The sequence below is a fragment of the Oncorhynchus mykiss genome, chromosome 7 (genome assembly GCF_013265735.2).
Source record: "Oncorhynchus mykiss isolate Arlee chromosome 7, USDA_OmykA_1.1, whole genome shotgun sequence".
Taxonomy (NCBI): domain Eukaryota; kingdom Metazoa; phylum Chordata; class Actinopteri; order Salmoniformes; family Salmonidae; genus Oncorhynchus; species Oncorhynchus mykiss.
Genome location: NC_048571.1, coordinates 83,705,270 through 83,718,672, shown reverse-complemented (window position 1 = coordinate 83,718,672; position 13,403 = coordinate 83,705,270). Strand labels below are relative to the sequence as shown.

Below are 13,403 nucleotides of genomic sequence, written 5' to 3'. Positions count from 1 at the left end.
AAATCAATCTACACACAATCCCCCATAACGGTCTCTCCAGAGATGTTAAATCATTCTATTTCAATTCACATATCATAATATCTGAAGTGATCTAGAAAGGAGAATGCAGCGTTTAGATTATTAATGCATGCTATGCTAATGCTAATCATAATATCTGAAGTGATCTAGAAAGGTGAATGCAGCGTTTAGATTATTAATGCATGCTATGCTAATGCTAATCATAATATCTGAAGTGATCTAGAAAGGTGAATGCAGCGTTTAGATTATTAATGCATGCTATGCTAATGCTAATGCTAATCATAACCACCGTTGATGCTGTAATCATTGCTCTGTGTGTGTGTTTGTTTCCTTGTTTGTTTGTTTGTCTTCGGGTGGCTTCTTTCAAAACCTTGTCTGATACAGTATGTAAATACTTGACACTCATCGGCAAAAGCGTCAAGCTCAAAATTGAACAATTTCATTGACTGAATTCAATAAATCTGCATTGACCAGCTCCAGAACCTGTCAGCTTTTCATTATGTTGAGGATGAGTCAAACTTGACTGTTCACAAGTGTTTATTTTTTCCCCCATTTGATTGACCAGACGGCGAGAACTGGCTCTCTTTCTTTCACATTTCACACAGATTAGCAAAATCAATCAATAAAAAGTACAAGCAGGGTGTAGAAATGAAACAAACACTGACAAGAGGTATTTACACAGTCCGTTATCAGCTACATTATCAACGTTGCGTAATCAATATGAAACAGGATACTGTGTAATAATATATAAACCTGAAAGGCAGAAGAAGCACATCTAAGAACCAAATAACGTACAACACAATGCCAACACAAAAAAAATTAAATAATAATAATAATATTATTGTGTAAATTGTTGATGCATTGTACATGACAGGGTGATTTCTCTGTCAATTTCTACTGTCACTACAGCTCATCTATAATCCCTTTACGATATGATTTGTCTGAGCACAACTCTCTCGCAAGGCATAGTAGGGCTATTTCACTGGATCTACACTGCAGCATAAATCAGACCGGGACCACAGGAGCGATGACTATACTAGATATAGACGTTATATTCAGCTAAGCCCTCCAAAATCTGATTGTATTTCTTTCGGAAAAGACACTGCCCATTGCCAGGTATTATAGTAGAGCATGGATTTATTAAGGGAAGAGTTGAACCCCACCCAGGAGTTATTTAACTTCTCCTTCCAGTCAGTGAAGGACTTCGTCACATACAGGCGAGCGCAGGCCTTTCCATCCTTTACGAAGAGCTGCAGACTGGAATCATAGCTAAAATTATCAGCAGGATTCTCTCTGTTGGCATCATGAAACTTAAAACCTCTCCAGACCTCCTTCCCGACAGTGGTTGAGCATGATACTTTTATGAAGCCTGACCTAGAGGGTTGAGGGGTACTGAGGTGCTGCCAGAGTCTCTGTCAGCCAAGACACAGTCTAGCTCACTCCTACTGGGGTTCCCGAGTGGCACAAAGGTCTAAGGCACAATGCATGGTTCTAGTGAATTCAGATTGCAAATTAACTTCTAAAGCACTGCATCTCAGTGCTGAGGCATCACTACAGACCTTGGTTCGATTCCAAGCTGTATCACATCCGTCTGTGATTGGGAGTCCCATAGGGCGGCGCACAATTGGCCCAGTGTTAGGGTTTGGCCGGGGTGGGGCTGTCATTGTAAATAAGAATTTGTTCTTTACTGACTTGACTAGTTAAACAAAAATAGATAAACTCTATCACCATCACTATCCTCATGAAGCACCACCATTACATCCTGGTCCAAAAGCCTCTTGGGGATCCAGATGATCCTGGCTTTTACTTCTTGCGTAGTTTTCAAATATGAAGTCGTCATTCTCCATCCTGTCATTCAGAATTTAAATGACACAAAGCCTTGGTGGTTTACCTGAGTCCCCTGGAGCGTGTGGAGTACTGTACTGTTGGTGGTTTACCTGACTCAGTACTGTACAGTTGGAGGTTTACCTGACTCAGTACTGTACAGTTGGAGGTTTACCTGACTCAGTACTATACAGTTGGTGGTTTACCTGACTCAGTACTGTACAGTTGGAGGTTTCTCTGACTCAGTACTGTACAGTTGTTTACCTGACTCAGTACTGTACAGTTGTTTACCTGACTCAGTACTGCACAGTTGTTTACCTGACTCAGTACTGTACAGTTGTTTACCTGACTCAGTACTGTACAATTGTTTACCTGACTCAATACTGTACAGTTGGTTACCTGACTCAATACTGTACAGTTGGTTACCTGACTCAGTACTGTAGAGTTGTTTACCTGACTCAGTACTGCACTGTTGTTTACCTGACTCAGTACTGTACAGTTGTTTACCTGACTCAGTACTGTACAATTGTTTACCTGACTCAATACTGTACAGTTGGTGGTTTACCTGACTCAGTACTGTACAGTTGGTTACCTGACTCAGTACTGTACAGTAGGTTACCTGACTCAGTACTGTACATTTGGTTACCTGACTCAGTACTGTACAGTTGGTTACCTGACTCAGTACTGTACAGTTGGTTACCTGACTCAATACTGTACAGTTGGTTACCTGACTCAGTACTGTACAGTTGGTTACCTGACTCAGTACTGTACAGTTGGTGGTTTACCTGACTCAGTACTGTACAGTTGGTTACCTGACTCAGTACTGTACAGTTGGTTACCTGACTCAGTACTGTACAGTTGGTTACCTGACTCAGTACTGTACAGTTGGTTACCTGACTCAGTACTGTACAGTTGGTTACCTGACTCAGTACTGTACAGTTGGTTACCTGACTCAGTACTGTACAATTGTTTACCTGACTCAATACTGTACAGTTGGTGGTTTACCTGACTCAGTACTGTACAATTGTTTACCTGACTCAGTACTGTACAGTTGGTTACCAGACTCAGTACTGTAGAGTTGTTTACCTGACTCAGTACTGTACAGTTGGTTACCTGACTCAGTACTGTACAGTTGGTTACCTGACTCAGTACTGTACAGTTGGTTACCTGACTCAGTACTGTACAGTTGTTTACCTGACTCAGTACTGTACAGTTGGTTACCTGACTCAGTACTGTACAGTTGTTTACCTGACTCAGTACTGTACAGTTGGTTACCTGACTCAATACTGTACAGTTGGTTACCTGACTCAGTACTGTACAGTTGGTTACCTGACTCAATACTGTACAGTTGGTTACCTGACTCAGTACTGTACAGTTGGTTACCTGACTCAGTACTGTACAGTTGGTTACCTGACTCAGTACTGTAGAGTTGTTTACCTGACTCAGTACTGTACAGTTGGTTACCTGACTCAGTACTGTACAGTTGGTTACCTGACTCATTACTGTACAGTTGGTTACCTGACTCAGTACTGTAGAGTTGTTTACCTGACTCAGTACTGTACAGTTGGTTACCTGACTCAGTACTGTAGAGTTGTTTACCTGACTCAGTACTGTACAGTTGGTTACCTGACTCAATACTGTACAGTTGGTTACCTTACTCAGTACTGTACAGTTGGTTACCTGACTCAGTACTGTACAGTTGGTTACCTGACTCAGTACTGTACAGTTGGTTACCTGACTCAATACTGTACAGTTGGTTACCTGACTCAGTACTGTACAGTTGGTTACCTGACTCAGTACTGTACAGTTGGTTACCTGACTCAGTACTGTACAGTTGGTTACCTGACTCAGTACTGTACAGTTGGTTACCTGACTCAGTACTGTACATTTGACAGTAAAAGTGGCAGACCAGGTGTCCTCCAGGTTTTTACAAGATGCTTCAGACTTTTTTTCATGAATCACGTCTTTATATGGAGTTTCACCTCCGGTAAAGGTTGAGAGCATTTTAATTTCTCTTAGGAGGTTGACATCCACACAGTATGTATAGCTTGGATCACAGCTTCTCCCTCCTGTACTCATCTGGGTGAAAATGCTGTGTGATGTAGACTTCACTAAGTGCTGACTGAATTCTGACCCTGATTCTCTGTCTGAACTCCTCGATGTAGCGTTATTGTAATTTCTATTTCCTCCTGCAGAAATCCCTAGTGAGTAGTAACTTCCTCTTTCACGGGACAAATGGTCTAGTGAGTAGCATCTTCCTATTTCAGTGGACAAATGGTCTAGTGAGTAGCATCTTCCTATTTCAGTGGACAAATGGTCTAGTGAGTAGCATCTTCCTCTTTCCGAGGACAAATTATCTAATGAGTAGTAACTTCCTCTTCCAGCGGACACATTCCTTAGAGAATAGTAACTTCCGTTTTCACAGGACAAATGATCTAGTGAGTAGTAGCTTCCTCTTTCAGGGGACAAGTTCTCTAGTGAGTCGTAACTTCAGCTTTCTGGCAACAGAAAAGGTAACAGAAGGGATCTTTCAGGGCAATAATTTCCATATAAATAAATGCCATAGTCTCCCCTAGTTGGATCAAAATCAATTCTCATATTGCCATTGTTTTCAATATTCATGTCGTTGGCTAGCCACTGGAGCCTCATCAGTTCATGTTGTGGAGAGGTGTGGCCAAACTCTGTCTTTGAGATCATTTATTGAGGTAATGGTTACAGTGTATTGGCATTTATAGGGCATAATGAGGCCAGAGACAAAAGCAGGATGTAACAACCTAGGAAACCTTTCCCACTTATGGCCAACCGAAGTCAGAGCAACGATTGTGTCAATGTTTGTACCTTCAGAAATGTTTACATTTTTAATCTGTAATTGATTTCTAGTGTTTGACAATACATTAAAAGTGTTCAGGAACATAGTTAAACCACTAGATATGAAAACGTTAGGTCTAAAAATGTCAGAAAAGTTCTTACAACTTTGAATTTGGAGTGAACTGTCACTTTAATCTTTCACAATATGTACCATAAGGTCTTCCAAAATAACATTTGGAAATTTGTTAATTGATCGATACTGTAGCATGATGTATTGTTGTCCTCACATCAAAATAAAACTCCTCTCTCCTCTGTCTCAAATATGCCTCTGGTAGTCGACATACACAACCAGTAGACAGGGCAGATACGAGACAAGGGTCAGTAAAACTGAGTTTTAAAAAGGCTGATCTACAACACCACTGTTTTACACATGTTTCAAAATAAATTAAATTTATCCCTAGAGAGTAATAACTACTTATTTCAGAGGGCAGAGAATGTTATCGGCAGGGTATGTCAGCGTTGAAGCCTACAGTACATACCATGTGCGGACAAACCCACTGGTCGGGAATGGAGAAAGACAGGTTTGTGTCATCGAGGATGTGAGGCCCATTGTTAACCTTAGTACTTCCTGGTTTGGGGGCTTATCTAAACTTATGAAGGGGAAGCTCTTTAGTAACGAACACGAAGGGTAAAGAAAGCTTCATAAAGTTGCAAAATCCATTCACTTACAACACATGCTTTTCTTGAAATTAAGTTTCTTGAAATTATGTTATATTTTTAGGTTTAAAACTTATTCATGCAGTCCTGTGTGTGTGTTTGTGTATGTGTACAGTATATTTGACAGTTCACAGATGGTTCCATCCTTCATAATACCTTACATTAATATGAAAACTGACTGACTATGGACATTAGTCAACAATCAGCGTGACCGGCTAGCATTATCTCACCCTTGCACTCAGACCATCTTCTAAGTGCTCAAGATTATTTGGTTTTCACAGCTTTTTATTGTGTTTTCACTTCAATTTCATCAATAGTTTATTGAGGTCAGATTCTTTATATTTTTATTTTTACACTCTGCACAGATTAGCAATTCAAATCAATCAATAAAAAGGACAAGCAGGGTTCAGAAATGACAAACAAAAATGGACGGAGACAATTACACAATTAGATATCAATGATAATATCAATGGCATATGTAATCAATACGAAACAGGATGAAAAATCCCATAGATAATAATCCATTAACAATAAGCAGAGGATGGGCATGTAAGAACCCGGCTAAACACAATGGACAAAAGCACGTACCAGTAAAAAGTTGTGTGCTTTAAATTGCTGATGTATGTACCTCCCAGGGTGGAGTGCGTGCCTTTTCACCCCCAGATTTCTCCAGCATGAATCGGGCCTGGACCCCAGGAGACATGGGCATACTAGACCTGTACACATAGACGTCATACTCAGGTATATCTTTCCAATCTGAGCGGCTTTCCTCAGAAAACTTCACAGCCCATTTCCATTGGTAGGTATTATATTCATTGGTGTTGTTTTTTTCTGAAGAGTAAAACCCAACCCAGGAGTTATTAAACTTCTCCTTCCAGTCAGTGAAGGACTTTTTCACATACAGGCGAGCGCAGGCCTTTCATTCCTTTACGAAGAGCTGCAGACTGGCGTTAGGCTTATAGCCGCTAATATAAACAGGAATCTCTCTGTTGGCATCATGAATCTCAGGACTCCTATGTATTTCCTCCCCAGATGTGTTGTAAATCCCGTATAATACAAATGAAGCCTGGCCTGGTGACCAGGGTTGAGGGGTACTGAGGTGTCAAAGGACCCAGAGGCACCCTATGACTGAGGAAAAGTCTAGCATGTCCATACTGTCATTGTTCTTATAAAGTGCCCAAATCACACCCTTGTCAAATAGCCTCCTGGGGATACCACTGAAGGTGATCCTGGCACCTCCTCTATTTGTGGTTTTCACCTCAAGCTTTATCAATTTAGTTTCATCATCCTGCATGTGATGCTGGCTTTCCATGGTAATAAACACTTGCTGTATAAATGAGACCTTGGGACGTGCCAAGTACAATGCAATTGCCAAAAGAAGTGCCAGCCCAGGTGTGTGTCCCCAGATGTTCTCCACACTGTTGTCGTTGATCTTGAGGCTGAAACTGACAGGGTATGTATTGTCTGGATCATAGACACTTCCTCTGTTTTCATTTGGCGGGTAATGCTGTGTGATGTAGACCTCATCTACAATTAACTGATTGGATCCTTCCTCCCTAACTCTGATAATGACTCTGTCTCTGTTTCTCTCAGGTATCCATGAGTTGTAGAAGCTTTGAGTGACATAATCAGGAAGTGCCGTAGTGCCATTATAGTTGTAATTTCCATCAATATTCCCTAATGAGTAGTAACTACCACTTTCAGAGGGCAGAAAAGGTAATGGGCGGGGTCTGTCAGCGTTTCCATAGAAATTAAAGCCATAGTCTCCCCTAGTTGGGTTGAAATTGAGTCTCATGTTGCCGTTGTTGTCAGTGTGAATGTTGTTGGCTAGCCAGTGGAGCAGCATCAGGCCATGTCGAGGAAAAGTGTGGCCAAACTCTATGCCCCTGAGGTCATGTATTGAAATAAGGGTTTGTTTGATATTGGATACTGAAGCCAGAGACATAAACAGGATGAAACAACCTAGGAAGCCCTTTCAACCCATGGCCAACCTAAGACAAAGAGTAAGACAAACATTTGCTCTTTAGTAAAAAATGTTTTTTTTTTAAAGACAACTGGACACATTAATTCAGAAATAGATGCCCATTTCTAGTGGTTGGCAATAAGTTAAATGTTTTCAGCATCCAAAAAACAAAATATTGCCCGTGAACAGCAATGACAGGGGTTCACAGGATGACAGAAAAGACAAAAGATCAGATGATAACAAAGCAAGCACTCTATCATGTAGGAATGATCTTCCTTTACATGCAATCAGTGAAAGCATTGCCATGTTTACCTCTCAATGTGATTTTCTGGATTTTTTTTTCTCATTTTGTCTGTCATAGTTGAAGTGTACCTATGATGAAAATTACAGCCCTCTCTCATCTTTTTAAGTGGGAGAACTTGCACAATTGGTGGCTGACTAAATATTTTTTTGCCCCACTGTAGGTCTGTAGCAGTTTGTGTCAAGAGTTTCCCCCCCCTTTGAAGAGGGGGATGACCGCAGCTGCTTTCCAATCTTTGGGAATCTCAGACGTCACGAAAGAGAGGTTGAACAGGCTAGCAATAGGGGTGGCAACAATTTCGGCAGATCATTTTAGAAAGAAAGAGTCCAGATTGTCTAGCCCGGCTGATTTGTAGGGGTCCAGATTTTGCAGCTCTTTCAGAACATCAGCTGACTGGATTTGGGAGAAGGCGAAATGGGGAAGGCTTGGGCCGAGGTGCTGTAGGGGTGCAGTGTTGTTGACCGGGGTAGCCAGGTGGAAAGCATGGCCAGCCGTAGAAAAATGCTTATTGAAATTCTCAATTATAGTGGATTTATCAGTGGGGACAGTGTTTCCTATATTCAGTGCAGTGGGCAGCTGGCAGTAGGTGTTCTTATTCTCCATGGACTTTACAGTGTCCCATAACTTTTTTGAGTTTGTGTTGCAGGAAGCAAATTTCTGCTTGAAAAAGCTAGCCTTGGCTTTTCTAACTGCCTGTGTATATTGGTTTCTAGCTTTCCTGAAAAGTTAAATATCACGGGGGCTGTTCGATGCTAATGCAGAACGCCATAGGATGTTTTTGTGTTGGTTAAGGGCAGTCAGGTCTGGAGAGAACCAAGGGCTATATCTGTTCCTGGTTCAACATTTTTTGAATGGGGCATCAACATCCTTCCAGAATACCCCGTCCAGGTCAATTAGAAAGGCCTGCTTGCTGAAGTGTTTCAGGGAGCGTTTAACAGTAATGAGTGGAGGTCGTTTGACCACTGACCCATTATGGATGCAGGCAATGAGGCAGTGATCGCTGAGATCTTGGTTGAAAACAGCAGAGGTGTATTTAGAGGGCAAGTTGGTTAGGATGATATCTATGAGGGTGCCCATGTTTTCGGCTTTAGGGTGGTACCTGGTAGGTTCATTGATAATTTGTGTGAGATTGATGGCTGGGGTGTTAAACATGTTCCAGTTTAGGTCGCCTAGCAACACAAGCTATGAAGATAAATGGGGGGCAATCAATTCACATATGATGTCCAGAGCACAGCTGGGGGCAGAGGGTGGTCTATAGCAGGCGGCAACGGTGAGAGACTTGTTTTTAGAGAGGTGTATTTTTAAAAGTAGAAGTTCAAATTGTTTGGGTACAGACCTGGATAGTAGGACAGAACTCTGCAGGCTATCTTTGCAGTAGATTGCAACACCGCCCCCTTTGGCCGTTCCGTCTTGTCTGAAAATGTTGTAGTTAGGGATGAAAATGGTGGTCTTCCTAAGCCAGGATTCAGACATGGCTAGAACATCCGGGTTGGCAGAGTGTGCTAAAGCAGTGACTAAAACAAACTTAGGGAGGAGGCTTCTAATGTTAACATGCTTGAGACCAAGGCTGTTACGGTTACAGAAGTCATCAAAAGAGAGCGCCTGGGGGATAGGAGTGGAGCTAGGCACTGCAGGTCCTGGATTCACCTCTACATCACCAGAGGAACAGAGGAGGAGTAGGATAAGGGTACGGCTAAACGCTATGAGAATTGATCGTCTAGAACAGAGAGTAAAAGGAGGTTTCTGGGGGCGATAAAATAGCTTCCAGGTATAATGTACAGACAAAGGTATGGTCGGATGTGAATACAGTGGAGGTAAACCTAGGTATTGAGTGATGATGAGAGAGATATTGTCTCTAAAAACATCATTGAAACCAGGTGATGTCATCGCATGTGTGGGTGGTGGAACTGAAAGGTTGGATAAGTTATAGTGATCAGGGCTAGAGGCTCTACAGTGTAATAAGCCAATAAACACTAACCAGAACAGCAAATGACAAGGCATATTGACATTAAGCAGAGGCATGCTTAGTCGAGTGATCATAAGGGTCCAGTGAGTAGTGAGGTGTGTTGGGGTCACGGCGATTCAGACAGCTAGCCGGGCCATCGGTAGCAAGCTAGCATAGAATGGAGGTCTGTTTTTAGCCACCTCGTGCGTTTCCGTCGGTAGATTAGTGGGGTTCCGTGTGGTAGAGGGGATCAATCCAATTGGCAAAATATATATAGTTATAGTTACCCAAGAAAAAATGTCCGATAGACCTATTCAGATAGCAGCCGATAAGACAACTAATGATTAGCGGGCCACCGATGGGCGTTCAGGTAACGTCGCGACGGAGGGGCCAGTTGAATAACGTCGGTAGTCCAGTCGTGAAGGCCCAGTGGGGCTCCGCATTGGCCGTAAAACGGGTCCGGATAGGTGATTGTATCCCAGGAGTGGCTGATGGAACTCTTCAGCTGGCTAGCTCCGGAATAATTGATGTTTGCTCCAGGATCGACGTGAGCCAATAGTCACACGGATAGCAGCTAGCTAGCTGCGAGATACAGGTGTAAATGTCCAGAGCTTGTGGTTGAAATCCGGGGATAAGGAGAGAAAAATAGGGCCGGTATGTTCTGGTCTGAGTTGCGTTGTACAAAACTGGCGATATATTTTCGTGATAAAGGATAGCTGATGACCACAAACCGTGGTTGGCTGAATACTAAAGTTAGCCAGTAAACTTGCTAGCTTCTGGCTAGCTTCAGGCATGCTTCTGGTTAGTTTCTGGTTAGCTTCTGGCTAGCTTCTGGTTAGCTTCTGGTTAGCTTCTATTGTGCATTTCAGATTTGAGGTAAATAATACTGCCGGTTGCAGAAGAGTGTTTTGAAGTTGAGTTTTTGGAAAAGAAAATATGTAAAAGATATGCGAAGAAAGGTGTAAATATATATATATATATATATATATATATATATATATATACGGGACACGAAAATACGAGGACAAAGGACGCCTGACTGCTATGCCATCTTGGGAGACAAGATGGCTGCATCACCGCTTGGTATGGCAAACGCACCGCTCTTGACCACAAAGCGCTACAGACGTGGTGCTGACAGCCCAGTACATCACCAGGGTCGAGCTCCCTGCCATCCAGGACCACTATATCAGGCGGTGTCGGAGGAAAGCCCAAAAAATTGCCAAAGACTCCAGCCACCCAAGTCATAGACCCTACGCTCTTCTCAATTTACATCAATAACATAGCTCAGGCAGGAAGTTCTCTCATCCATTTACATGCAGATGATACGGTCTTATACTCAGCTGGCCCGTACCGGGGTTTTGTGTTAAAAGCTCTACAGCAAAGCTTTCTTAGTGTCCAACAAGCTTTCTCTACTGAACACTACCAAAACAAAGGTAATGTGATTCCTACCTCTGAGGGTTTAGAGCTGGGTTTCCCTTTGTAGTCCTTAATAGTTTGCAAGCCCTGCCACATCGGATGAGCATCAGAGCCAGTGCAGTAGGATTCAATCTTAGTCCTGTATTGATGCTTTGCCTGTTTGATGGTTCGTCTGAGGGCATAGCGGGATTTCTTATAAGCGTCCGGATTAGTGTCCCACTCCTTGAAAGCGGCAGCTCTAACCTTTAGCTCGGTGCGGATGTTGCCTGTAATCCATGGCTTCTGGTTGGGATACGTACGTACGGTCAATCGACCACATCGATGTACTTATTGATGAAGCCGATGACGCATCCGCGTCATCTGACCACTTCCATTTTGAGCCAGTCACTGGTACTTCTTACTTCTTGTGTAAGCCGGAATCAGGAGGATGGAATTACGATCAGATTTGCCAAATGGAGGGCGAGTGAGAGCTTTGTACGCATCTCTGTGTGTGGAGTAAAGGTGGTCTAGAGTTTTTTCCCTCTGGTTGCACATGTGACATGCTGTGTGTGGAGTAAAGGTGGTCTAGAGTTTTTTTTTTGACATGCTGGTAGAAATGAGGTTAAACAGATTTATGTTTGCCTGCATTATATTCCCCGCCACTACGACATCACACCTGGCCAGACCCACCTGCTCACACCCTCATCTTCAGCTCCACATCACTCTCCACCACCTTGCCTCAAACTTCACTATTTTTTTTCTCTCCGTCACCCACGCACTTTCAACATTTAGATAAGAAGCATCTGACCTTTCCCATTGAATACTTGGCTTCTCAACAAGAACTTGTTTGGCGGAATCTGTTGTGTTATGTGACCTTGTGGTGAAAATCCACCGATCTCAGCAAAGATGGTTGGTGAACACTGCCCCTACACACACTACAAATGTAGGTTCAAATAGTCATACAGTCAATCACAGATAAACCCATAGCTCATACACTTAATCTAACAGTCAAATACCGAAAAATGCAATGCATTTGTTCAATCTAGATTAGACGATTGGATTCCTCTCCAACTGCTCAGTCTCTATTATTAAAAGCCTACAACTTGTCCAAAACACTGCAGCTGGGATTTTAACCAACACTACAATCCCTCCAGTTGTATCTGCACTAGGCTGGTTGCCTGTGAAGTATCAGTCTGATTTTTAAGATCTTACACTTAACTTTTAAAGTACTGCATGACCTTGCCCCCTCTTATCTGACAGACATGCTTGTTCCATACAACCCAGTAAGGGTGCTCCACTCCCAAGGAGCTGGTCTGCCTGCCAGTGTCGGTCGGTGACGTTTATGATGATGGAGGACACTATGTTTTTCATGAGAATGGCCTTAATTCTATTACAGCATGTTGGACGACTGTCATTCATATTCCATTCACCCAGTTTAATGTAACATAGATAGGTTTAGGCTACTACTGTACATTTTCCCTTTACGCATCATGAGGTTGCTACAACCTAGCCTATGAATGAAAGTTTACAATGTAGGCACAAACAGGTTGAGAGAATCATTTGAATTGACAGACAGTGACACATTCATACTGCCTTGCTCACTCTTGCCTGCATCTAGTCAATCTACGGTGTAATAATTAGTCCAACAGTTGCAAACGATAGTTTCAATTGGACAAATTTCAGGTATGTTTATCGCCGTTTTGTTCCGTTTGCTTCTGTAAACTCTAGGGGCAGTATTTCATTTTTGGATGAAAAACGTTACCGTTTTAAACAAGATATTTTGTCACGAAAAGATGCTCGACTATGCATATAATTGACAGCTTTGGAAAGAAAACACCATGACGTTTCCAAATCTGCAAAGATATTATCTGTGAGTGCCACAGAACTGATGTTACAGGTGAATCCAAGATGAAATTTCAAACAGGAAATGCCTCAGATTTTGGAGGCGCTGTGTTCCAATGTCTCCTTATATGGCTGTGAATGCGCAATGAATGAGCCTACACTTTCTGTCGTTTCCTCACGGAGTTTGCAGCATTTTGACGTATGTGTAGGCATATCATTGGAAAATTGACCATAAGAGACTACATTTACCAGGTGTCCGCCTGGTGTCCTCCGTCGAAATTGGTGCGCAATCTCCAGCTGCAGGCATTTTTCCATGTCGTTCAGAGGAGGAACCAAACTTCCACGAGTGATATATCATCGAATAGATATGTGAAAAACACCTTGAGGATTGATTCTAAACAAAGTTTGCCATGTTTCTGTCGATATTATGGAGTTAATTTGGAAAAATGTTTGGCTTTATAATGACTGGATTTTCGGGTTTTTTTCTTAGCCAAACTTGATGAACAAAACGGAGCGATTTCTCCTACACAAATAATATTTTTGGAAAAACTGAACATTTGCTATCTAACTGAGAGTCTCCCCATTGAAAA

At 42.3% G+C, this 13,403-nt stretch overlaps 1 protein-coding gene across 1 annotated transcript; it reads right to left on the bottom strand.

Annotated features, from left to right (window-relative positions):
- Positions 1–6,469: 6,469 nt before the first annotated feature.
- LOC110529053 lies at positions 6,470–7,312 on the bottom strand. The gene has a single exon (XM_021611193.2). The coding sequence runs from the start codon at positions 7,310–7,312 to the stop codon at positions 6,470–6,472; it is 843 nt and encodes a 280-aa protein (XP_021466868.2).
- Between the last annotated feature and the right edge of the window lie 6,091 nt (positions 7,313–13,403).